At 35.9% G+C, this 24,474-nt stretch overlaps 7 protein-coding genes across 12 annotated transcripts; 3 read left to right on the forward strand and 4 right to left on the reverse strand.

Annotated features, from left to right (window-relative positions):
* Nucleotides 1-1,550: 1,550 nt before the first annotated feature.
* LOC106415229 (uroporphyrinogen-III synthase, chloroplastic) lies at nucleotides 1,551-4,055 on the forward strand. Its single transcript, XM_013855874.3, has 9 exons — nucleotides 1,551-1,811; nucleotides 1,884-1,971; nucleotides 2,037-2,103; nucleotides 2,190-2,308; nucleotides 2,615-2,710; nucleotides 3,087-3,142; nucleotides 3,269-3,354; nucleotides 3,484-3,618; nucleotides 3,735-4,055. The coding sequence occupies exons 1-9, from the start codon at nucleotides 1,641-1,643 to the stop codon at nucleotides 3,790-3,792; spliced, it is 876 nt and encodes a 291-aa protein (XP_013711328.1). The 5' UTR covers nucleotides 1,551-1,640; the 3' UTR covers nucleotides 3,793-4,055.
* A 355-nt stretch (nucleotides 4,056-4,410) lies between these two features.
* On the reverse strand, nucleotides 4,411-5,219 carry BNAC08G32890D. Of its 2 annotated transcripts, none has more exons than XM_013855875.3 (2): nucleotides 5,027-5,219; nucleotides 4,411-4,962 (listed from the first exon to the last, which is right to left on the reverse strand). In XM_013855875.3, exon 2 carries the CDS (start codon nucleotides 4,951-4,953, stop codon nucleotides 4,582-4,584), a length of 372 nt encoding a protein of 123 aa, XP_013711329.1. In that variant the 5' UTR covers nucleotides 4,954-4,962; nucleotides 5,027-5,219; the 3' UTR covers nucleotides 4,411-4,581. The 2 variants fall into 2 exon arrangements, with proteins under 2 accessions (XP_013711329.1, XP_022563851.1); XM_022708130.2 differs by having other exon boundaries at nucleotides 4,411-4,955; nucleotides 5,027-5,181.
* Nucleotides 5,220-8,063: 2,844 nt separating this feature from the next.
* Nucleotides 8,064-10,235, reverse strand: LOC106414862 (protein JINGUBANG). Its single transcript, XM_013855447.3, has one exon. The coding sequence runs from the start codon at nucleotides 9,698-9,700 to the stop codon at nucleotides 8,303-8,305; it is 1,398 nt and encodes a 465-aa protein (XP_013710901.1). The 5' UTR covers nucleotides 9,701-10,235; the 3' UTR covers nucleotides 8,064-8,302.
* An 818-nt stretch (nucleotides 10,236-11,053) lies between these two features.
* Nucleotides 11,054-14,887, reverse strand: LOC106413401 (suppressor of mec-8 and unc-52 protein homolog 2). The gene is made up of 10 exons (XM_048764964.1): nucleotides 14,656-14,887; nucleotides 14,429-14,569; nucleotides 14,279-14,328; nucleotides 14,059-14,176; nucleotides 13,919-13,967; nucleotides 13,756-13,845; nucleotides 13,272-13,340; nucleotides 12,829-12,952; nucleotides 11,586-12,334; nucleotides 11,054-11,483 (listed from the first exon to the last, which is right to left on the reverse strand). Exons 1-10 carry the CDS (start codon nucleotides 14,706-14,708, stop codon nucleotides 11,208-11,210), a joined length of 1,719 nt encoding a protein of 572 aa, XP_048620921.1. The 5' UTR covers nucleotides 14,709-14,887; the 3' UTR covers nucleotides 11,054-11,207.
* Nucleotides 14,888-14,930: 43 nt separating this feature from the next.
* Nucleotides 14,931-17,657, reverse strand: LOC106415433 (abasic site processing protein YoqW). Of its 5 annotated transcripts, none has more exons than XM_048764969.1 (8): nucleotides 17,366-17,657; nucleotides 17,130-17,274; nucleotides 16,965-17,050; nucleotides 16,440-16,552; nucleotides 16,216-16,299; nucleotides 15,768-15,877; nucleotides 15,606-15,671; nucleotides 14,931-15,491 (listed from the first exon to the last, which is right to left on the reverse strand). In XM_048764969.1, exons 1-8 carry the CDS (start codon nucleotides 17,458-17,460, stop codon nucleotides 15,036-15,038), a joined length of 1,155 nt encoding a protein of 384 aa, XP_048620926.1. In that variant the 5' UTR covers nucleotides 17,461-17,657; the 3' UTR covers nucleotides 14,931-15,035. The 5 variants fall into 5 exon arrangements, with proteins under 5 accessions (XP_048620926.1, XP_048620923.1, XP_048620924.1 ...); XM_048764966.1 differs by having other exon boundaries at nucleotides 14,931-15,530; nucleotides 16,986-17,050; nucleotides 17,366-17,654; XM_048764967.1 differs by having other exon boundaries at nucleotides 14,931-15,530; nucleotides 16,216-16,281; nucleotides 16,986-17,050; nucleotides 17,366-17,650.
* A 1,916-nt stretch (nucleotides 17,658-19,573) lies between these two features.
* LOC125592023 lies at nucleotides 19,574-21,591 on the forward strand. Its single transcript, XM_048767001.1, has 2 exons — nucleotides 19,574-19,654; nucleotides 21,344-21,591. Exons 1-2 carry the CDS (start codon nucleotides 19,574-19,576, stop codon nucleotides 21,494-21,496), a joined length of 234 nt encoding a protein of 77 aa, XP_048622958.1. The 3' UTR covers nucleotides 21,497-21,591.
* A 782-nt stretch (nucleotides 21,592-22,373) lies between these two features.
* Nucleotides 22,374-23,644, forward strand: LOC106412171 (E3 ubiquitin-protein ligase RSL1). The gene is made up of 2 exons (XM_013853070.3): nucleotides 22,374-23,381; nucleotides 23,460-23,644. The coding sequence occupies exons 1-2, from the start codon at nucleotides 22,489-22,491 to the stop codon at nucleotides 23,536-23,538; spliced, it is 972 nt and encodes a 323-aa protein (XP_013708524.2). The 5' UTR covers nucleotides 22,374-22,488; the 3' UTR covers nucleotides 23,539-23,644.
* The last annotated feature ends 830 nt before the right edge of the window (nucleotides 23,645-24,474 follow it).

The raw sequence follows: 24,474 nt of genomic DNA on the forward strand, positions 1-24,474 counted from the left end.
TTGTAGATGATATGTTCGCTTTTGACGTGGTGATTTTAGAAAATCTAGGGATTTGAAATTTTACAGTTTCAAAAAATTAAAGATGTAAAAGGTTTTACGGTTAGAGAGTTTTTGTTTTTTTTTTTTCTTTACATTTCAAATCACATGCCATTTGTCAATTTTTGATTCGTTATGCGACTTGCGATTTAGTATATAAAAGATAGAAATAAATAATAGGATATAATCTAAATATTTTACTTGATCCAATCTTTAATATATAGAATCTTTTCAAACTTACTATTTTCTGAATTAGATAGATGTCTATACTATTATTTGAAAATTGAATTTGCTTAATTGTCATGTTATCCATGATTTTAGGTATTTTGATTATCTGTCATGTTTTTATGATTTTGATTAATGAGTCATCAATTTAAATTTTTACAAATATTTGAGCTTTATAAAATAAATAGAAATAAATAGAAGGATATAATTCTTAATAATTTACTTGATTCAATCTTTAATAAATAGAATCTTTTCAAAATTACTATTTTATGAATTTGACTTATATATAGTAGATATATATCATAACTCATATATTGTATTCTTTTTTAATTTATACTTTTTATATAATTATAAGATGAACTAGGTTTTTCACGCTCACATCCGGACTTATAACTATAAATATTTATTAGCATATGCATTAGAAATTTTAAAACCATCATGATAATTATTTTGTTATGTTTTTAAATCATTTTTGTTTTTTACAATATTTTATTTTTCTCTTCCGTTTTTATTTATTAAACACTGTGTATCGGATATGCAATAAAGTAAAGTGAAAAGGTAAATCGTCATCCTTTTAACATCTGTTATCTCTGTAAATTATATCTTTATACACGAAACATGAAACTCTAAAAACAATTACGAAAAACAAAACTAAAATAAAAGCATAGTCAATAAAAATAAACAAAATATTAAGAGTTTATGATAACTTACAAGAAATATTTAAAATAAAAGAATTGAGAAAATGATACTATATTTTTTTATTTTACTCTATAAATATGTACATATACTTATCTTACTATTTATATATTTTATTTCTATGATATATATCTAACAAAACATTATAGTCATTGGTAATTAAGTGTATCTCTTTGTACATAAGTCACTTTTTCTTTTGACAACTTTTTATAGTTAATTAATACATTTATGCAAGATCAATTATAATGAATAAACATAATTATTTATTAAAGGTAGTAATGTATTAAGATAATTACTATAATGTAATAAAATTTATGTTATTTTTTCGATTATCAACCGATCACAAGTTCTCTATTATTTTTTATCAACAAATTATTTTACCAAATTTATTATAAATTTTAATTATATACGAAACTTAGTTACCGTAAATAATATTTAGATGATAGATGATATCATTCTGCGATATCGCGGAAAGTCATCTAGTATACATATATTTGTTTATATAGATTTGGAATAAAGAGAACACAATTATCCCATGTATTTTCTTTTTGTTCATAATAAATATTTATCTATGGTTTAGTTTGTGGTATATGAGTAAATTAGATTTGATAGAGTTGGACGGGTTCGGGCAGCGGAGTTGAGCCTCACTTGAAAATTGAAATCCCAATCCAGCCTCCCTTTGAATGGCGTCGCTTCTGTCTCCTTCCCCTCTCTTATCTCTTCAACCACCTCATCATTCCCTCAAAAAGGGGGTTCCTTGTCTCGTTCGAGATTCATTGTCTTCCTCCAATTCGATTCCCCAGGTGGTTGTTACCCGAGAGAGTGGGAAGAACAAACAAATCATCAAAGCCTTGGTATGCATTTTCACTGATTAATGTATTCGTAATCATAGCCGATTTAGCTAATAGAGAGAGTTTCAATCGCAGGAGAAACGTGGGATTTCATCTTTAGAGCTCCCACTGATTCAACATGCTCGCGGACCTGATTTCGATCGCCTTCCTTCTCTACTAACTGGTAGACTTAATTCATGGTTTTTGCAGTCAATTAGATTTGTCTTTATATGTTCTTTTGTTTGGTAGATAAGAGCTTTGACTGGATCATCATAACCTCTCCACAGGCAGCTTCTGTCTTTCTCGAGGCGTGGAAGTAAGTAAGCCTTGCTTTGTGATTTTGTAAGTTTGAACACTTGTCCACATTATCCTTTTCCCCCTCCCTTTGTCTCGATTCCTTAGGGCAGCTTGCTCTCCAAAAGTGAAAGTAGGTGTAGTCGGAGCTGGAACTGCCCGTATCTTTGATGAGCCACTGCAAGCTTCACAAGGAGCGCTTCATCTTGCCTTTACACCATCTAAAGGTTCCATGACCCTTTTTCTTCAATTCTTTTTATCTGTGTAATCTTCAAACATCTACATTATCATCATTTTATATGATTCTTTGGCGTGACTGTGGAGGATATCTATCACCTATGCATGCCCTTGTCATTGTTTCTTCGTAGGAACCAAATAACATATTTAGCTTTCTGAGTTAGTGATCAAAACTAACTTTATCTTGTATGGCATGTCTCTTCATCAATGTTTATGTTTTCTAATTGGGGTTGCGTCTATCAACTCAGTACTATATATTTATATTACACTTTGCTTGTCCTTTCTCTTTGTTTCAGCAACTGGTAAAGTCTTGGCTTCAGAGCTTCCAGACAATGTGGGCAAAACTTCTTCTGTCTTATACCCGGCTTCTCTAAAAGCAAGCAATGAGATTGGTGTGTGTTTTGATTTCTTAATTCCGCTGAGCTTATTGCGTTATATCCATATTGAGTTCAAATATTCGAGATTGAATAATAAAAATAGAATAGACTAGGCAGTTGGAGAATACCATGCTAAGTATTGCGTTTAACTAAAATGAAAAAAAATCCTTGTTGAAGATGTGTAGTTATAATATTTCTATCAATAGGAAATGGATTAGTGAATGATTATTTTTTGACTTTGGTATTTTAAAAGTTTTTAAAAACTGTCGTATGTTGGCGAGCAACCCGATTAGAAATATGTGACTATAAACTTAGTTTAGCCTATAATTATAATTTAAACTCCATGACTAAAACAGCTTAATCTGCTTTCTGTTCTGCATATGAATCTTAGAGGAAGGATTGTCCAGGCGTGGGTTTGACGTTCTGAGGCTGAATACATACACAACAGTGAGCAGTTTTTTTGTTTTGTTTTGGTTTAGCCAACATTTATATATGGGTTCTCGCTTCTCAGTCCCTTGTATGTGGTTATTTGAAGATGCACCATAACAGTTTCTTTGTTTTTATGTATGCTAGGTTCCTGTGCAAAGTGTAGATGCGACGCTTCTGCAACAGGCATTGTCTGCGCCTGTTCTTTCTGTAGGTTCACCTTCTGCAATCCGGTAAGCTTCTTTAAATCAAATGTCATTCTATAGTAATAGTCATGAGCGGCTGAGCGCAATGTTGTTACCGGTCACTGGTATAAATATCTTTGGGTTTAGTCCAGTCATTTACTTGTATTTTTTTGCAAGGGCCTGGATGAATTTGATTCAAAACGAGAAGCAGTGGAGTAATAATGTTGCCTGCATAGGAGAGACAACTGCTTCAGCTGCAAGACGACTAGGATTTAAAAAGGTTTACCACCCGGAGCAACCAGGGCTTGAAGGGTAAAACCTCTTATTAAGTTGGAACATTGTCAACTAATTGAGTCATCTTGTTACATAACCAGGCAAATTAAGTCGTGCAGCCACTTGAATTTTCCATGGGTTTATGTGTGTGGCAGATGGGTCGACAGCATCATGGAAGCTCTAACCGCTCACGAAGAATTACACAGATTTTAAGCAACTCTAGCAGCAGGAACTGAGTCACACTCATTCCACCCACTCATAAACTGGACTTATGGTGGACTGTGAACTGGGACACCTGCTTGTAAGTTAGATGACTTGAAAAATAACCAAATGATGGTGTTGATAATATTCCTCAGCCCCTTTGGCAGCTTTTGTAAGGTAAAAAGGTGTATATTTTTGTTTGGAATACTAACTTCTTGAACTATCTAAAAAACAGTGATAGTACCAAAGCAAATGATCCAAAGTTATCATTTCCAGTTTCATCATCCATAAATATCATGAAATAGCAAACCACAATATTTTATACTAACAATAGTCGAAATTGACGGAACAATTGTATAGGCGAGATGATATTATACTCTATTGAAAGGTCCACATTTACAGTATTGGAGATGGTCTAAGTAGCTACTCATATGACTAAAGACAAAACATACCTTCTAAGTAGCTTTTCATACGACTAAAGACACAAAACAAAACAAAAAGCAACCAGTATGAGGACAGCCTCATGCTCTGATTCACGCTCGCTTGAGACAAATAACAAGCTTCAACCAACCTAATGAGATCTAAAGATTGTAGATGCTCTTCCAAAATCCCAAAAACAGAGGGCTTAACTGATTTAAAAGCAGATGTTTGCATTTGAACCGTTTGATCAGTGAGGATTCTAAGAACAAAAGAGCTTCATCATAAACAAATGTCACATAATGCATCCAGGTTTACTGAAGCTTGACAATAACAATTAACAAAAACAATATATAATATAAGAAAAAGGATTCTTCAATCTATTTACTCAGCTTCCTCAACAGAAGCTTCGATTCGAAGGAGAACGAATCCAACCGCAACGCCAACGAGAGTCAGAGCGTTCATGATTGCAGCAATCTTGAAAATCTCTCCGACTGCGTTACAGGTTGAGGTCAAGGCTCCTCCACGACTTGTGCGTCCTTTGAGAGACATCACGACGTTAGCAAAGCACTGTTCAGTGCAGACTGGTAATCCCATAGAGACAACCTTGTTGTTCTGTGCCTTGAGACCACCGTAAGAATTTAGTCCTCTTACGTAAGAAACTTTCATCTCCGATTTCATCTGTGCCTGTCCGGATTTGAACACAGCTCCCGTTCTTGTCCATGCAACCACCGCCGGCGCCGCTGCTGTAGCCATTCCTTTTTGCTGAAAATTACATTAGATTGTTTCAGGATATTCAATAATTAACAGGAGAGAAGAGAGAGGATACCTATGAATTAAGTTTTGAAGGATGCAACAGAAAGTGGGTCGACTCAAGTATGAGAGAAGCAAAAGAAGGTTAGCTTTATATTTTAGAGAAATAGGAGATTGCGGATAAGGTGGGTGTGGCTGCCACAGCCACTAACGACGAGAGATAGATAGGATAATCAAATATCCGTGAACACACGTTTCTCATCGCTTACTCTTTTCTCTCTTTTTTTTCATGATTTCACTTTTACCGCTCCTTAATTTTTCACCCTCTTTTTTCCTTCAAAATTATAGATTCTCTTTTTTTTTTCACGGCATTACGCAAATAATTTGTTTTTTTTTTTAATTCTGCTTACAGGGGATCATCATTCCGGTTAAGCAAATAAGAATTTTCCGATGTCCTAGGATCTATCTTTTCGTTTGCGGATTTTGTATTCTAACACGTTCAGTTTTAGATTTTAGCGTTTTTCTCATCTTCTTTTGAGATTTGAGTAACCAGATTTTATATCCCATTTGAATTTAAGGATCTTTTATGTTGGGTCAACCCAGTACTTCTTTTCGGACCAGAGACAGTAATGAATCATACATTACATTTTCCGCCACATTTTACTTCAGCTCTGTATGAACCTGAACGCTCCTAGTCCCAGCCTTTCCCAAACTCCGACCACTAGTCGCACCTAGAGATGGTAATTGGGCTCTCCCGCAACCCATTTGTCCCGCCCTGCTGTGGTACCATTTTCAGTTGGGTCTTTGCGGGTCGTACCGCTGCGGGACACGGGCCCTGAACCCTATGACCAATCCCGACCCGTACTATAGCAACGGGTATGCGGGTCGGCCTGCATACCCATATCTTCAAAGCTTGACCAATCCTGTGAACCAGCAAGAAGAAGAGACATCAATAAGTTATCAGGTTGATCAAATCCATTAAGTTACAAATATTGTCTCGACTCTCGTTTGTAGCATAAGACACTGTACCCATTGGTGTTCTCCAGAAACAACAACTTGTCCTACTACAATCTTGTTGATATATATATACAAGTTAAAAAAAAAGATTAGTCTTCGCATCACTAAGTAAATTCAAGTTTTGTGTATATAAAAGGAATATTTAGACAACTCACATTCGAGAACGATGATTAAGTTTCCAGAAAAATAACAATAAGAAACAAGTTTTGTGTACAAATTCTTGTTTCCACTCCCACTCACTTCAGAAAAAAAAAAAACCTTTTTCCCTACGATGAGTTACAAAGAAAGTGAACGAGTTCTGGTCAACATTGCAAAGCTTGAAGAGAAAAGATGATTCCTTAATTGAAAGCGAACTGGAAGAGGCACAATTGAAGTAAATGAGTTTAGGAAGTAAATGAGTTTAGGTCACCGGTTGGAGGAAATGAGAATCGCCATCATCATCTTTGGTTTGCTCTAAGCTCGTGTTGATGTTACCAAAGAGACGAAATGAGAAAATTCAAGCGGACCACCCAATTGTCCCGCATCCCGCTTCGGCCCAACCCGCTTTGGCCCAATACTATTGCGGGCATAACCCGCGAGGCCCGCTAACAAACAGGCAGTAAAATCTGTGCCCAATCCCGCCCCGCATTGGGTTTTTATGGGCTAGACCTGCGGGCAAGCTTCCATTTTGCCATCTCTAGACGCACCAGCTGCCCCATTATGTTGTCTGTTATTTAAAACTATTAACACAAAGGATATATTTCATTAGTACTTATGGAATATGTCGTAATAGTTAGAAAACAAACATTAAAGTCATTTGTCTATCAGAACCATTCGTTTTGTCAGTTAAACAGAGATCCACCATTCATGACTCTATTGAAATGTCCTAGTTTATGTGCTATAATATGATGTACTGAAATAAGAAATGATGATTTTAAATAAACACAAAAATCTTCACTCATATACTCTCTTTAAGCGATAACAAACACTATCAAACGAGTTCACTTTCTTTTTTTTTGGACAAAACGAGTTCATTCTTTTAAACTATCAATCACAGTACTCGTTTTCACTCTTATTCTCCTACAAATTTTCACCGACAGCTAATGTTTTGTATTCTACTCTATTAACCCTAGTAACAGTTACTTATTCTAATACACTTCATATGCTTACGCTTTTACCCACAAAATCTCAATGGAATTTGAATCAATACAATAACTGAAGAGGACGTGTGGTTACGAACTCACCACAAGCAGACCTATGACGTCAAGCAGTGACCTACATAATTTTCCCCAAATCTTTTCGGCTTTTAACCAAGGACATAACCATCCATTATTGCCAAAATGGTACATTCAATTGTCCGTCTATATTAGTTGGGGGTAATTTTCTAATTTGGCCCTCTATTGAGTACATTAACCTAAATGTAGTTTTTATTAACGGGTTTCTGTAACGTTGATGTCACTTGTGTTCTTTGTCGGAGTGATGCAGAATCTCGTGACCATCTCTTTTTTGAATGTTCCTTCACTTCGCAGATTTGGGAATATCTCATGGCCGGGGTTTTGGCCAGTTCTTATACTAAAGTATAGTCTGAGATTGTGCCTCTTCTTACTCGGACTGATTGGGATAAGAGAAGGTTATTTTGCGCAAGATATACCTTTCAAGCTATTATACATATGGTATGGAGAGAAAGAAACAAGATCAAGCATGGTGAGAATCCTTTACCCTTGGATGTAATGAAGAGGATTTTGGACAAAGGAGTAAGAAACAAATTGAGTATCTTGAGATTCAAAGGAGGCAAAGGAATGGAGAATGCTTTACAATATTGGTTTAGTACAAGAGTGTAAATACTTGGAATATCCTTAGAAGTTTGATAGGATTTATCTCTAAATGGGTTTACACTTGATGTAATAAAATTTTTTTGGTACATAAATTTAACATTCATTCAAAAAAAAGAACAGGTGTCCACAAAAAAATATCAAACACAAAATATTAACTACCTATTATCTGTTTCACAAATGCACTAAAAGATGGATTTCGAACTTTCGACTAAATATATAACAACATGATGACCATGTAACTTTTTTTTACAGTTTAAAAGTGCTAGAAAATTTTCAGAAAATGTGCACAACATAAATAATTATTATCAAGTTTGAAGAAGTTACAGGGTTTAATCACAAATATAGGAAGATTACAAAAAAACCTTTAGAATTAAAAATGTTCAAACTTAGCTCCACGTTATACAACACTGCATCATAAAACTATATATTTTTTTTTGCATTCAAAGTTAATATTAAAGTAAAATGATTCGTTCGAAGTTCATCCAAGCTTTGTTATTTGGGCAATAAACCACAAACCGTGATTAATGTCTCCGATGACTGCTGGCTCCACCAGTGGACGAAGAGACACTGCCCTCGGACATAAAAGGCTCCGAATGCGATATGACCTGTTGTTGTTGTTGCTGGTGCATCATGCCGATTTGGTTCATGTCAATGAAAGATTCTGAAACTCCCCAAACTTTTACCGACTTATCCAGACTTCCACTATATACAATCCATTTTTTGTCTTTATGTTCCGACACTTCACGGTCTGCTTCTACCGCCAAACATTTTACAGGACCTGTGTGACCAGTAAGCACAGAAAGACATGTATGAATATTTGCATCTCTCTTCCACACACATATTGTCTTATCAGCAGATCCACTAAAGACAAGGCTGCCGGCAACTTCAAGGCAAAGAACAGCAAGCTTGTGTCCTTTCAAAACACCACCGTAGTTCAACTGCTTCTCTCTCTCCCAAAAATTCACCAAACCGTCACTCGAACCAAAGTACACAGCAGCACCATTCTTACTCACAGCCAAAGCAGTGACTGCACTTTCTTGCTTTGTCAACGTCTGCATGAGCGTGTGTTTTGTGTATTTTCCTTTTTGCTCACGTTTCCATGCTTTTACCGTTCCATCAGCTGATCCGGAGAAAACAATCGCTTCGGTTGTTGACACCACTGAGTTCACAGCATCATCGTGAGCTGGGATCGATTCTAGACATTTCGAATCAGAGATTCTCCACACCTTGATGGTTCGATCCCACGACGCTGAATACAACAGCCCTTGTTCGTCATTTAAGCTCAGACAAGAGATAGCATCTGCATGCTTGATCCAAAGCGCGGTGCGGTTCTTCTTCACCTCAACGTAGTTTCTCGGTTTGAGAGAGGCCTTGAAAATATCCTTCAGAGTAGGCAGCGTGCCAGACCGTTTGTGCAAGCTTTGGTTCTTTGGAGATACTTTCCAAACGCGGATCTTACCGTCCTGGTGACCCGTGAAGATTTTCTCCCCTGAAATCACAATGGCCTTTACCAACCCACTGTTGCATTTAAATGCGCTGAACTCCTTCAGATTCTTCCACACGCGTATGTTTTTGCTGTCGGAACCGGTGTAGAGAAGATCTTTCGTGGCCGCTAAAGAATAGATGTGGCCTTCTTCGCGAACAAGCGAGCCAATAAGGCCGTTCTGAGGTAGATTTTCTTCAACGTTAGACCATTGGGTTTGAGCAAATGGATTCGCTTGGTTCCAAGGAGACATCATCATTGGAGAACCTTCGCAGCTCATTCTATCGTACATGCCTGTGCCAACCGCAGATGCACTGCTGTTGCGTACGCCGTACTCTTCCTCTGTTTGTTGAGTCGTTGTGGAGGTGAGATTCGGATCAGAATGCATCATATTGCCATATTTTGCTCTAGGAATACTATCAGCTTCGGCGAACATTTTGAATGTATACTTAACTTCTGGTTCTTGTCGGATAATTTAAAACTTTTTGAATTAATTATTTCGTAAGAAAGAAAGGATATTAGATTTTGAGATTGGAAGGGGGTTGGGTTTTCGCTTAAGAATGATGATGTGATACAAATATAGCTGTGGCAGGGAGCAATTAGAGAATGATTGGTTAAACTTTTTTTGGTTATCGTGTCTGTCAGCTTAATCTAATTCAGGAAAACTCTTGTTGATTCATCTTCCATGTTACACATCGTGCTAACTATCCTAGCGATCTTTTACTATTTGTATCTTCCCTTCAAATAGATTTGTAGTTTTTAAGGGAGGCAGCAGAGAATTACCGTTAGAATAAATGCCAGCAGAAATAGAAGGAAATTAATTGGAAGTGGTTATATTATATTAGTCTACTTCCATGCCGAACAACTACTGGTTTGTAAACCATATGTCTAGAATGCTACTAAACATAAGTATCATTATTTTCACATAGATAACCAAAATATTTGGAAACAAGACTAGCTTTTGGGGTTTAAAATAGATAAAAGAGCAATCACATATTTAAAATCATTTTTGAATATATTATATATTACATTATAAAATAATTTTTCGTTCACCTTAAATTATAGATGTTGTAAGAAGTTTAAAAACTTTAGAGACTTTTGCTGAAGATACATGTCATCTATTAATTTAACCAAAAACTTCTAACATTATATCTAAACTTTAGACACTTTTAGTATATTTCTTTGGATCGGCCCTGAAAATATTGGGGTACATGACTATAACAGCCTGAAAAATGATTTGAAGAACTACATGCATGATGCATGTAGTGTCTTATTTCCACGTGGTGTGATGATGAAGACGGAGTCAGACCAACCACAGTCTGATATTTGATATGTATGTAAGGTTTAATCAGTACTACAATCCCTAACTTTACCATCTCATGGAACTTCCTGGATGTTAGGATGAGAATTCGCTCGCCAATTTCCCTTTTTTCCCGCTTGAGGCCAAGCTTTTTCTCGTGGGGTGGGGTATTGATACGCTTCAACGAGTATATTTCAGGAAGAAAGGACAGGAAAAGAGCAAGGATGTAGGTGGTAATGGAACAGAGCATTCCATGTTACAACTTGAAGAAACAGAGGAGTCAGAGACTTGAGTTGGAATGGAGGGTTTGATATTTGTGGAGGGAAGCAAAGCCGAGGTGTGAGACAGAGGCTTTGCTTGAAATATTATTTTCAAATTTTAAATAAAAACTTTGTTGTCATTTTCATTTAGGTTTGTATGCTGAGTACTGCATGAATAGTCGAGATGAGTCCTTTCCCTACGATCGTCATGAGATCGTAGCTTTCTCAGTGGAGTAGCTCAATTACTAACTCAAAATCAAAGAGTTTACAAGTAATTGTTGTTGAGATGTAAAATCCTTTTAAACTCTGAAACTCATGATAAATACTAACAATCCAAATACAAAATAGAAAGAGACAGTAGTTACATAATTGAGAAAATAAACTCAATGCTTGGATCTCTTGGGAGTCTGTGAATCGTAGGCATCCAAAGAAGCAACATCCCCACCCTCCTTCTCCATCTTCTTTCTCGTCATTATTTTATTGATCTTGTTAAGCTCGTTGTTAAGTTTCTGGTCACGGTTCTGCTTCTTTGTCTTTCTACCGTCTTGCATCTTTACCCCAAACTGGAACGCTGCTTTTGGCATGGCTTCCTTCTGCTCATTATATTTTTCCCATTCCTCTTCAGTCTCGAAATCCCATCGATGTAAACCCCCTTTTGCCTGTTTCATGTAACATCAACACCCCAGAAACTGTAACTTTTCTCTCTTTCACTATTGACAGAAAAAAGGATATGTGATTGAACCAAGGAGGGAGTACATTACCTTTCCGCCCATGTCCATTTTAGACAAATCAGCTTCTTCATCGCTGCCGACAACCTCATGGTTGTACTCTTGGTAACCCGGGTAACACTCTGAATAACTCTCGGATACAAAAGTTGGATCTTTCTCCCGTGCGTCTTTCTCCCTCAACTGTTGAAGCCTTTGGTCATCACGCTTGAACACTGATCCCAAACCCCTATCTTTCTCTTCCTGAGACATTAGTTGAGGATCTTGTAAAATATCCGTTTCTGGTTGGGCGACGTAACCCTCCATTCCAGGCTGTAGGTACTGCTCTTGATACCCAGTTTGCTCAGCGTATTGGTAATCCTGCCACTCTCCCGGATACTCCGTAGCCAGTCCTTGAGTATGCATTTCACCATATCCACTAATATCTTGCCATTCTTGACCAGCAGTTGGCTGTACTGGACCATACACTGGTTCAGCAAAATAAGAGACTTTCTCCTTATCCCTGGGAGATTCTTCCATGTCCTCAGAAATAGGACTCAGCGTCAAATCTTTACCGGGAACAGTATAGTCGACGCCATCACCAACAAATATGTCATCTTCCTCTGCCCTCGCAACAGGGGGTACTTCTTCTTTGTTACTCAAATCCATATGGTTGATCCCAGCCGGTAATGGCGGCGGAGGAGGAGGAGGCAAAACTTCCCTTTGAATAATGTTCTTAGATCCATTCTCAATCTTAGACTGATTATTGTCTTCATCATATCCATGCGCAATAGTTGACGTCTTTCCTGCATTTGAAGAAGTTGCAGAGAACGTAATTGAGAAGGAGGAAAGAACAAACAAATTGCATAAACATTAACATGGAAAAAAAAAAATTAAGATGCCTAAATGACCAGAAACAAGCCGATGTCTTCAACAAGGCATAGTACAAATTTCTAAAAGGAAGTCAAAGAACCATGCCTACATATATCGAGTGGCCGCAAAAAGTATTATAATACAACTACCTTCCTTCAGAATTGATAACAAAATTAACCGAACCCAACCAGACATCATAGATAATAATACTAGAATGTAGTTGAAGACTAGGAATACTCTTTACATCCTTGGCTCCCACTTGTTAACTAGACAACTAGCAAATTTAGGGGGAAAGCAGAAACAATTTGAGGAGATTTTAACCAGTTTGTAAGCGAGGGCAGTATTGCTATTACAAAATATCTGTGTTACAATGCAAGTGTAGCAAGGAAATGCACAACATGTATGATCTTACAGTGACGATTATTACCTTTACCATCTTTTTCTTTCTTTTTCTTCTTGAGAACTTTCCCCGTGGATCCAAGGCGAAGGTATGTCATGATTTTAGCAATTCGATCAAGCACAGAACCATCAACATTGACTGTCACAAGTTCCTGTCGGAGAAAAGAATATATATAGCATTAGTGCATGCTCATGATTCAATTATCACAGCAACTGCAGCAGCGCTTTCATTAAATTTTTTATAACTATGTCCTTTTGACCTATACGAATTTTTGATCCAAGATCAGCAGGAAAAATTATGAATATATATATATATATATATATATATTTTCGAAGAAATATAATTAATATAATATTTTTACCAAAACCCATTACAACAAACATTTCATATGTAACAATCACTGTGCACAGTCCTAAGAAATCTTCAGGATCAAGAAGACCAATGCAACAAGGAGTTAGAAATATACGTACGTCTGGTAATGGACAGTCAGCTTTACTCCGATATAACGTGGTCGGTATGTCATGGGTATAGCCGCCCTCCTAAACTCAGCAAAAAATAGTAACAAAGAGTAAATCAAATTATTATGACAGAAGACTCAGATAATGGGTGTTTGACTAAAATCATACTGAGGTTAGCTGGCTTAACTGAGTCTTAGACACTTGTGAACCAACTAAAAAATAATTTAAAGGAAACTTCATTCACAATACTACTGAGCAGCAAATAGCAATACTCAACCTTTTTCCTCTTATTTGATCTAATTTTGCAAAAGCAGGACTTAAAAGGACTTTTCAACCAATTCTGCTGATACGATTCTTAAAATAGATTACGTCATATGGTGATTAAATCAATTACAAACGAAGAGTGAAAGACAAAACGTCAAAGTACTTATAGAAGAAGTGTGCAAGCAGAATAGACATATGTACGAGTACTTGTAAGTAGAAGATGCATTTTTACCATATCATAAACAAAAGTCATTCTGCCGGGAAGGAAGAGCTCATTAGACTTGATGATAGTTTGAGGTTTGACAATCCACTGGTAAACCGACTGAAAGACATGACAAAGAGACATCATATCAAAGCTTAATCCAAATCCCAAAACTTGCGCAAAATTAACATACCTTTGCAGCTGCAGTACGGAAAGTAACTCGTTGATCTTCCTTAGGCGCACTGTAAAAGAAAGAGGAAAAATTTGCGGATAAGGAACAAAAAAGAGTCAAGTAAAAAAAAAAAAAACAAATATAATTAAAAAAAACCTTACCTAGCCTTCCCACTACCACCATCATCTTCAGCGTCAGGCTTCTTGTCAATCTCGCTCCTTACTTTGTTCAGCAGAGCATAATCCAACCCCTTAACCAAATGCGTATGCTCAACATCACCTACCAAATAATTCAAACTCAATTTAAGAGAGAGAAAAAACATTAAAAAGAAGGATCTATCGATCGATCATAATAATAAAAAAAAACAAAAGTAACACGAACCTCCAAGATACTTGCTGTTCTCTATAGAGAGCTTAAGTGCATCGGCAGCACTACACGACAAAAAAAGAAAAAAAAAAACTTAGAGAAGGGAAGGATTTTAGATTAGAAAAATTGGAGCAAACAGTGGGGGGGGGAGAAACGAGTGTTCACCGGATATCAACAGCGCCGGGAGGAGCAACGGCGTGGAAAGAGCCGAGCTCGGAGGGATCGTAATCAGGATTCTGATTCTCCCTTCGTTCCTTGGCACGGTCTCTGTACTTTAGACTATCCGACTCTTCTGATTTCTCCTCCCTATTGAAACGAAACGAGAGAGGTAATTGTTAATATTATTCATTCTCCATGTAGATTTCATGGAGAGGGGACGGAGATTTACTCACTTCCGACGAGCAGCAGCTATCTTTTCCTTGTAATTAGATTTCGAAGAACTCATTGGATTCGATCTCGATTTCAACTTCTAATCGATTTTGGCTGAATCAACGCCTCTTCTTTCTAGGGTTTACAAACTGTTCGGATACAATATCATCGCCGACTATATTTTTGTTAGCAATATTTCGGTTTGCCGTCCGGTTTACTTCGGTTCTTTTCTTTGCTTATCGGTTTATCTATTTTTTCTCAAACAGTTATTATATAAAAGAGATCTGAGCACAACCTATAAAACAAAGTATCGACGATACATAAAATCCTTGATGATCTACTACAAACCATATTAGCTCTCAACACAACGTCCTCCTCATAGATTGATTTATGTACAAACAAACTACTTCTCATCGAAAAAGAAATGTAACGTAGACTGCGTCTCCTTAGAGTTTCCTTTTCCTTGCTTCTTCCTTCCGTGTTTCCCACAGCTTTTATCATCTTGCAACCTCACAACAACAGACTGTTGTTGTTTCCATGGCTTTTCTTGAGCTGAAAATAACTCATAATCTCGCTTTCTCCCACTCGACTTCCCGGTTAACTCTAAGCCACCAGTCTCCACGGATTCACCTTCTCCATATGTACCCTCCTCAACTTCCTTCTTTACAGATTCAGGATGAGATGCAATGGCTGAGCTTTCTCCAACTAATGCTTCCGCTTTCTCCTCATCCACTTGTTTAATTTCATCATCATTGCTATCCGAGACTAGGACCCCTTCAAGTAAAGGTTCCTCTTTCGGACCAGCTGGGATGGTTTCTTTGTCTCTTTCTTCTGTTTTTGGCTGCTTTGCTGAGAAAAACTTGGAGATCAAACTGTTTTGTGAGGCCTTTAACGGTATCTGTTTACACCAAAACTGCCTGAGACGCAGACTAGTATGCAATAATAAAAAAAGGGGAAACTGGTTAAACCGTACCTGTTGAATACACTCTGGTCCATCAAAAGATAGTTTACCAATTGCAGAGGTTACTGGATACCATACCTGAAAAAATTCAATCTCAAGAGTATGCACAAAAAAAAACAAAAACAAAAAACCTTTGTTACATAGAAATGAGGAACTAAGTAAAGTAAAGCTTACCAAATCCGATTTTTCATAAGGTGCAAGTAATGGCTGCAGTTTCGACGCTGAGGGATCATCTAACCATGTATCGACTGAATCCTTGTCACCCAGAATTACTGGCATTCTGTCTTTAAGTCAAAAATAAACAAAAAGCAACAGTCAATTATTAAACTAATATACATTGCAGAAACAGAGGTGCATTCTGTCCTTGTTCTTTTCTCAATTCAGTTGTTCTTTTCACAATTACAGATGTGTTTTTTTGCAGCTTATCAAATCAGATGTAAACAGAAATAACGCAATTTTACTTAGTATATTACTCGGAAGTTTCATATCCATCCCTGTTATAGTCTTGAACAATGAGGAACGGGTCCACAGAGTATACAGAATTTCCAACTTTATATGTTATGATGTGCTACTAAGAATCAGAAATGTAACATTCATATAATTAAATGTATTTATAACTCACCATGGAGCCAATCCAAAGCTGAGGAGGAAGCGGTTGTCAGAATCGTGAAGGTATAAAGTGTCTCACCTGCACAGAAAAGAGTAACTGCTATCTTGTAAAATTCATTCAAAGCGGACAAGAAATTTCAGCTACCATAAACAAAGGATGAAAATTCATCTCTAAGCGTTGCAGTAAGTAATTACTAGGTAGCAACTATAGAAGATAAAAGATTTCAAACAGTTCACCTCCTGAATTCTGCCAAGAATCAAAAAGAGCAGCAAACACCAAAGGCCTCTCATCCTTAAAATGGATGTAGTAGGGTTGCTTTTTTGAGCCTTCCTTTTTCCACTCATAGAACCTTCAAGATGAATCTCACTATATAAGTATTTTTTTTATAACTTTGGGATATAATAGACACAAATACAACAAGCATGTATTAAGAAAAGGGTTACACATCTACCTACAGTAACATAACATCAGAAATTTTCTTAACAGTTTTGTGATCCTAAACTCTGTACATTTCTCAGATCAAATGGATTCAAACAACTACAAGATAATCTGATCCTACATATATAAGAAGAAGAGTTTCTACAGAAAAATTGGATAATAACAGCAATTTAGCCTTGAGTTTAATTAAACAGAATCAAAAAGAGTAACCATGAAATGAGTAGAGACGGTAACTTCTGAGGAGAATATAAGTAATTAAGGATATCTTTCTTCACATACAGATGAAAGATGGGCTAAGAATAATAAAGAGATAATAGAGATACCCATCAACTGCAACAAGGCACCTATTCTTTGGAAGCAATCGACGAAAAGATGCTTTCTCAGCTACCGATTCAGACCGAGCATTAAACTGCAAAAAATATGATCGGCCTCGGGACAGTAATCAGAGATACTAAACCGATGCAAAAACCAAGTAGCAAAGTTTTTACCATTTTGAAGAAATCAGGCTTATCAGTTTTCTTAGTGAAGCCAGGGACTAATCCCCACTTCATACAGTGAACAGCAACACCATCTTTGTCTCTCCGCAGAACCGGCATATAAGATCCCGGAGCAACATTGTAAGAAGGACGATAACTGTATAAACGACAAAAACAACAGTGTTGGGAGGACCCACAGTCAAATAGAAAGGAAAACTGAAAAAAAAGGAGAAAAAGGAGAAAAAAACCATTCAAGATGAAGAAAACGGGCAGTAGAGCCATGGCGGTGACAAGCCCTGCGGACATCTTCAGGTCTCAGAGTACAGCGAGCCCTGCCGCACATCTTACTATGTTCGTGTCGGAGAAGAAAACCCCTATGACAAATAGAGCCGTCAGGCCTGCTGTTCCCACTAAATCGTTAATCGAACCATAGCCCCCTTTTGGCTTGTTCAATAAATTAAAAAAGATAAAAAGAAGACGTTCGGTTTGGATCTATTCGATATTCGAGTTTAGAGTTTCTCTGAAATTAAAGATTCACAAGTTTGATACGGGTATTTATCAATTTCGATTCTAATTTGGTTCTGGTCAGTTCATGTTTCTAATTTTCAGTGTTAAAGATTCCAGCCATATTCAGAAATTTATAAATTTTGGTTCACGTTCGGTTCGAATATTTACGAATTCGGTTTAGAGTTCACATAACATGTTTAAATTTTAAAAAATAAAATAAAACTCATATATAATTTAAAGTTTTCAAAATCTAAAAAATAATAATACATTACATATTAATTTGAATAATGTCTACCAAAATAAATTAATTTAACATATAAATTGATTTGACTTAAATATTTGAATATGAGTATTATTTAGATGTTTAGACATTTACTTTTGAATATTTGTATATATTTTCAAGTTTTTAGACATTTTAATATATTAAATTTTTTAAAAAAATTATATATTTTAATATACAAATATACTTCGAATATATTTGGATACTCAAAATACTTTGGTTTGTATTGAGTTTGGTTTCGATTCTCTAAATACCAAAATTTTAAACTTGTTTGGATATTTAACCAATTTCGATTCGGATTTGATATTATCTTTCTGGAGAATTCGTTTCAATTTTTTAGATTTTGGTTTTTATCCCCCTGATAGAAGCTCTTGTCACTATTTAAAATTTGATTTTAATTTTTATTAATGGTTAGTCCACTACGATAGTTTACTTTTGAGACATCCAGTACAATATTTTACTTTAGAGACAATTAGAATTTGGTCAATATACCTAAATCATAGAGAAATTAAAAAACTATCCTAAACCATAAAAAAATCCATGTCCACGATAGACATTTATGTCCCCCTTTCCTTTTTATTCATACTCTAGAATTACATTTTGTTTCTCTTTCTTTTTCAAACTTACATCTCTCTCTATTTCTCTCCCAATTTTCTCAACTTCTATTAAGATTAAAGTTTCCTTTCAAATCAATCGATCTTCTTCTTAAATCTTCAAATCATCACCTACTTTATTTCCGACACCAATCATATGGTAACCTCATCCTCCTCTTCAATCCATCTGTGTCACCATCACATCAATAAATTGATGTTTGAAACACCATGGATGAGAGTGAATCATAGATTCAAAGAAAGCCAAACCTTCAAACATGTTCTCTTGGATATCTATTCCAAACGCAACTACTATAACTTTTTCTCTAGTATATGTATCTTTGAGTTGAACTTTTGAAATTGAAAATAAATGGCTAAATTAGGGAATTTGATAACAGTTACAAAGATAACGATTAACTTAGAACAATAGCCTATTTAGTAGCATTTAACAAATCATGTATCAAATCATGTATCATGTAAAGTTAGTTATCTCTCGACATCTCACCAACCATTGTAAAAATTGTCTTACAAGTTAGATAACAACTAACCAAACATGTACAAGATAATGATTAAGTTATCATGGTAACCTATTATGTTCCATCTAACAACCACATATCATATGAAAAAATTGTTTTGTAGCGCAAGAAGTTTAACGCTAAGTTTTATTGTAAAATGTTATATAGATTGTTAGTGGACAACTTGTTTATTAGAAAAAACTTATTATGTACCGAAACCAATAATCGTAATGTAGTATGTCATTTATGATGTAAAACATATGTTAGATGTAATTAATTGGTTTTGCATGTAATACAATAATGATTAACCGTAAAGAATATATAAATTAAATAGATAATGATTAAGTTAGTCCAATAACCAATTTTGTAGCATTTAACCAAATATGTTTCAGCTAAAGCAAGCTATTTATAAACATCTTACCCATAAATTAAAAAAGCGTCAACATCTTTTGTAACAGTTAAAGAAACATATATCAGCTAACGAAAATATATTATGTAAAAATTAACAAACCATATATCTAGCCACACCTATTTGTAGCATCTATCGAACAATTTTTAAATCATATGGCACCACCGGTTGGTAACAATTATCTCAACGTGTATCTGCTCACAAGGCTTAACCAAACATGTTATATAGCGACAAGGGTACTCGCAATTGAAATGTGAAATTCCAATTTCAAGAAGAACCAACTCTTTCTTGATTATACGGTTCATTCATATGGCCATGTGCTCTTACCAACATGCATACATCAACACGTGAATTGAAGAGATCTCTCGTGTATGAGCCATGGACTCGCTTGGAACCTTCAATATCATGGTCAACATCGAAAAAAAACTGATAAAAAGCTATTTTGGATGAACTTGTTGATGAGATAATTTTATTGGATTCACAACGGTGGAAAAAGAAAAGAGAAGAAGAATCTATTTCTAAAAAATAGTGTAATAAAAAATTTGGGAAGATGAAAGAGAGAAAAAAATATTATTATTTGGTAAGAGATTTTAGGGAAATACGAGAGGGAGAAAGAAGAAGTATGGGTAGGGGCTGGCAGGGCTGGGGCTGGGGCAAAGACAAGAGCAAGGATATTTACCTAATTATGGATTTTTCTAGGTATATAGGACTTGATTTCTTTTTACTTTATTTTCTTTTTATTTTAAAGAGAATTCTAAATACACTATGTCTCTCATTTTTTATTAATTATAATTTTCAGCTTTTCACTTAAAACTAATTTACTCAATTATTTATTTCAACAAAAATCTAACACAACTATTATTTAATTTACGTTCAACTTTATCGTATAGTAAATTTACTACTTGTTATGAATAAACAAACAAAAACATCATATTTTATAAAAAACACCATGCATATATATTTTCTATAAGTAATTAAGAAAAGTTTTTTGAAGTAAAAATCAAGTTATTTATCTTTGATTCTTCTTAACCGAGCTAATTTTTTTAGAAATAAATATTTTAATGTTATTCGATGTATAAATCTAATTAAATGAAAATAATAGTTGAACTGTGATATTAATTAGATAATATTAATATATATAATTTATTTTAGCAAAATATAAGAATAAATAAAAGTTAAAGACTAATTTAATTTAAAACTTCCATTCCAAAAAAAAATGAAGATATAAAAAGTATATTAATTTGAAACAACACTGTTCGGTATTTTATTTTGAAGCAAAAAATTATATAATATTGAAACAAAACTTATTTCAGAATAAATCGAAAAGCTAAGAGCACCCGCAACGGGGGATGAAGAGGAATCCTTAGCTCTTAATCCTAGGTTATTAGCAATATAATAACAATATAAACACTTAGTTAACTAAGGATTGGTCCGTAAATAAGGATTTTAAGGACTAAATCCTTATAGACGTGGCGGCTTGGCATTGGGTGGGGAGAGTATTGTGTTTCGTTTGGAGAGAAAAACATTTCATTTCGATTCAACAGGAGAAAAAAAATTTTGCTCTCGGCCACAAAGAGGCGATTGTGCAGTTCTTGATTTCTCTTGTCGAGAAAGGCGACGAAGGCAAGAAAAAAAGCTTTCCTCTCGGCGAGAAAGGCGATTGTGCTCTTGTTGATTTCTCTTGGCGACAAATCCGACAAAGGCGAGAAAAAAAATTGTTCATTTATACGAACTTGGAGTTTCGTTTCCTCAAATTCTATTCTTATTTGGTATAATAGTTGGTGAGAATTTGATCGGATCCTCTTCTGTGAATTAGATGTTCTTGTTTATGTCTGCAATTCTATAAATTTTCGTGGAGTTTTGGACTTTAGTTGTATGTTCACTGCAGTTTTTTATTTTTTGATTGTCTAAGGAGGTTGTTTTAGATACAATTTAACAAGAATCTCACTGATCATTCTAAGGTGGAGGAGGCTTATGCTGAAGGTAAGAAGCAGCTGGAGGTTGTAGAGAGGGTGGTGAAGGTTTACTTGGCATATCCTCCCAAGACCAAGAACATCATGGAACTCAAGCTTCAGTAGTGGATATGTATGTTTGCCACTTTTAATACACTCCCAAAGCTATTTGTTATTGTTATTGGTCATGTTTCTTAGTTATTTCCCAACTATGAGACATTTGCTTTGTGTGATTCTCATGTAATCTTTGTGGCATCAGACCTTTATCAAGTGAAGAGAATAATCTTGTATTAGAGTGAAGAGATAAAGAGTCTTTTTTGCTGATTGTTTTTAATAATAAAATCTCACACAGTTCTGCAGTTGTTTGCATTGAAATGTTCCCAGCTTTTCTGTAATTTATGTCTATTTTTAACACTGATGCCGTTAGGTTATAAATCTCTGGATTCAAATACATTATTGATCTCTTGTCAGAATTTTTGGGAGAAGAATATTATGTTAAGAACAACAACAATATTGTTGCTTGCGTTGGTTTTCCATAATAAGAACAGTTTTGAGTTTTAAGCAACAAGATCACAGAAGATCAAAACAAAAGAGAGTATGTAATGAACATATATGACTCTTGTTCATATACATGAACAATTGAAAAATGATTTAATTGAAAACATTTGGAACAAATTTGGTGATGAAGATTAATAATTATTGTATCTTAATATTTAATCATGTAATAAATGAAATTTTAAATTTTACATGTTTTTAAATTTAATATTTTTTTTATTGCTAATGACTCCAAATTGGAAAACACAAGTGGACATAATATTTTGATTAGAGTCCTTAACTATTCTAAAAAAAAATATTAGTTTAATAATCATAAGGACTCCAATGGTGTGAAGATGCTCTAAGAATGAAGGGTTAGGGATGGTCTTAGCTGATTCTAATTTGTTTGGTTGATGATATACAATGAGATTCCCCTGCTTTTTATTTTTATTTTTCAATTTTATTTTCATGAAAAATATGAAAGACAAGTGTAGAACAAGTGTTTTAGCCATTGGTCCAACAGACCATCCGAAAAAGGGTCGCGTAAAACCCTAACCACATACTCTTCTTCTACTCATCACGAAATGGCGACACGAACGGACACTGCACCTGTCTTCGATCTCAATGACTTCCCCAGAGACATAGACCAAGAAGATAGCGACTGTTACATCTTCTCCGCCCCTCTCTCCTCCCGCGGCTCCACAAAACGCGAAGCCATCTCCGTCGAGAGTTACGACCGTGATCGCAGCCTCAGAATCAAATCCGAACCGCCAATCTTCATAGATCTCGATCAATACAACGGCGGAGAAGATGACGACGACGACGATCTCAGAATCCTCCGTTTCCCTCCACCAGCTCGCAAATTTCTAGAGACAGGCCAGTCCTCGAACAGCAAGAAGCCCCGGAGAAGGCCCGTGGCCTTCTTCGACTGCGAGATTTGCGTCGAATCAAAACCAACGGTCGAGTCGTTTCAAATCAGCGGGTGCCCTCACTCCTACTGCAGCGATTGCGTCTCCAGATACATCGCCGCTAAATTACAAGACAACCTGCTCTCCATCGGCTGCCCTGTCTCCGGCTGTACGGGGCGGCTCGAGCCGGATCAGTGCCGTCCCATCCTGCCGCGGGAGGTTTTCGATCGGTGGGGAGACGCTCTCTGCGAGGCCGTGGTGATGCGTTCCAAGAGGTTCTACTGTCCGTACAAGGACTGCTCTGCTCTGGTTTTCTTGGACGAGGGCCAAGACGGCGGCGATATGAAGGAATCCGAGTGTCCTCATTGTAATAGACTGGTGTGTGCGGCGTGCGGGACGCAGTGGCATCCCGAGATAACCTGCGAGGAGTTTCAGAAGCTGGCTGATAACGAAAGAGGAAGAGATGACATTTTACTGAAGAAAATGGCGGAGTCTCACAAATGGGCGAGATGCCCTTCTTGCAAATTCTACATTGAGAAGTCTCAAGGTTGCTTATACATGAAGTGCAGGTAACTTCTTCTTCTTTTTGATCTTAATAATGCAAATATTTTAATGAAAGTTCTGAGCTTTTTAATACTTGTGTGCAGGTGTGGGTTGGCTTTTTGCTACAACTGTGGAACACCATCTAGGGACCATACTCATTATTGTTATAGTTGCAAGCGTTGACGCTTTAGATTTTTATTATGTAATATTTTATGATTTATGGATTTGGATTTCTGTTTAGCATTACAACTCTCTTTGGATCATCCTTATTTATATGGAATTATCTTAAGCGCGTGTTCACTTGGGGATGAATAACAATTTGAGCCTAAGGATAGGGAGTAAATATGGAACACGTAATTATCTTTGTTTCCAGTGTAGTGGTTGCAACATATTGACTACTGATGGACAAAGACACAAAGATGTTTGGTTATAAATCTTAGTTTAAGAAACATAAACTTCCAATAATAGACAAGAACAATTTCTGAATGTTGACTCTTCTTATTTTCTAAATTTCTGTTCACTATTTAACAGGGGTTACAAGTTAACGTATAAACACAGAAGGCATAATTGGCTAATTCATCAGTTATCTCAAAACAGACTGCTTGAAATGAAAATTATCATGTCCTAATCTTTGGAATAGATTTATGCAAATAACTCAAAACTAGTTCGTAAAAAACCTACTCTCAAAAAATAACCGAAGAATCCACTTTCCTTTTTTTCTTGGCTCTCGGCCGGAATTCTTTTCCGGTGCTCTAGTTACCATGTTGAGTGTTTTCCTTTTTGGTTCTGGTGATCCCTTTGTTTCCTTATGATTTTAGTGTGACCCTTTTTGTTTGAAACAGATCCGGCTTTTTAGTTATGGTAAATCTGTTTCTTTCCTATGTCGTGAGCAGATTTATTCCTAAAGTTTGGAATCATAAACGAAGTTTTTGAGAAGCCCACTTGGTCCAGTGATTTGACCAAAAATTTATTAATGCTTATACACCAGGAGGTCTGAGTTTCAATTCTCGGAGAAGACGGAATTATGCGAATTAATAGAGAAACGGCTTATAAGACATTTGCAACATGGCGCAAGGAGTACCGTCAAGCATGGATCTGATAGAGAATTGTCGGCTGTAA

Source organism: Brassica napus, chromosome C8 (genome assembly GCF_020379485.1).
Source record: "Brassica napus cultivar Da-Ae chromosome C8, Da-Ae, whole genome shotgun sequence".
In the NCBI taxonomy this organism is placed as follows: domain Eukaryota; kingdom Viridiplantae; phylum Streptophyta; class Magnoliopsida; order Brassicales; family Brassicaceae; genus Brassica; species Brassica napus.

What these genes read in the sequence shown, in the direction of transcription:
- LOC106412171 (XM_013853070.3), top strand. Translation starts at nt 22,489, where the DNA reads ATGGCGACACGAACGGACACTGCACCTGTCTTCGATCTCAATGACTTC. An exon ending in TGCTTATACATGAAGTGCAG is followed by an intron (nt 23,382 to 23,459) that starts GTAACTTCTTCT and finishes ACTTGTGTGCAG; the next exon opens with GTGTGGGTTGGCTTTTTGCT.
- LOC106415229 (XM_013855874.3), top strand. Translation starts at nt 1,641, where the DNA reads ATGGCGTCGCTTCTGTCTCCTTCCCCTCTCTTATCTCTTCAACCACCT. An exon ending in AACAAATCATCAAAGCCTTG is followed by an intron (nt 1,812 to 1,883) that starts GTATGCATTTTC and finishes TTTCAATCGCAG; the next exon opens with GAGAAACGTGGGATTTCATC. An exon ending in GTCTTTCTCGAGGCGTGGAA is followed by an intron (nt 2,104 to 2,189) that starts GTAAGTAAGCCT and finishes TCGATTCCTTAG; the next exon opens with GGCAGCTTGCTCTCCAAAAG.
- BNAC08G32890D (XM_013855875.3), bottom strand. Translation starts at nt 4,953, where the DNA reads ATGGCTACAGCAGCGGCGCCGGCGGTGGTTGCATGGACAAGAACGGGA.
- LOC106413401 (XM_048764964.1), bottom strand. Translation starts at nt 14,708, where the DNA reads ATGAGTTCTTCGAAATCTAATTACAAGGAAAAGATAGCTGCTGCTCGT. An exon ending in GGTGGTAGTGGGAAGGCTAG is followed by an intron (nt 13,968 to 14,058) that starts GTAAGGTTTTTT and finishes TTTCTTTTACAG; the next exon opens with TGCGCCTAAGGAAGATCAAC. An exon ending in TGACTTTTGTTTATGATATG is followed by an intron (nt 13,341 to 13,755) that starts GTAAAAATGCAT and finishes TGCTGAGTTTAG; the next exon opens with GAGGGCGGCTATACCCATGA.
- LOC125592023 (XM_048767001.1), top strand. Translation starts at nt 19,574, where the DNA reads ATGGCACCACCGGTTGGTAACAATTATCTCAACGTGTATCTGCTCACA. An exon ending in CATGTTATATAGCGACAAGG is followed by an intron (nt 19,655 to 21,343) that starts GTACTCGCAATT and finishes AGGTTGTTTTAG; the next exon opens with ATACAATTTAACAAGAATCT.
- LOC106415433 (XM_048764965.1), bottom strand. Translation starts at nt 17,460, where the DNA reads ATGTGCGGCAGGGCTCGCTGTACTCTGAGACCTGAAGATGTCCGCAGG. An exon ending in AGCCTGATTTCTTCAAAATG is followed by an intron (nt 17,051 to 17,129) that starts GTAAAAACTTTG and finishes TATTTTTTGCAG; the next exon opens with TTTAATGCTCGGTCTGAATC. An exon ending in TGCCTTGTTGCAGTTGATGG is followed by an intron (nt 16,553 to 16,964) that starts GTATCTCTATTA and finishes TTCATCTTGAAG; the next exon opens with GTTCTATGAGTGGAAAAAGG.
- LOC106414862 (XM_013855447.3), bottom strand. Translation starts at nt 9,700, where the DNA reads ATGTTCGCCGAAGCTGATAGTATTCCTAGAGCAAAATATGGCAATATG.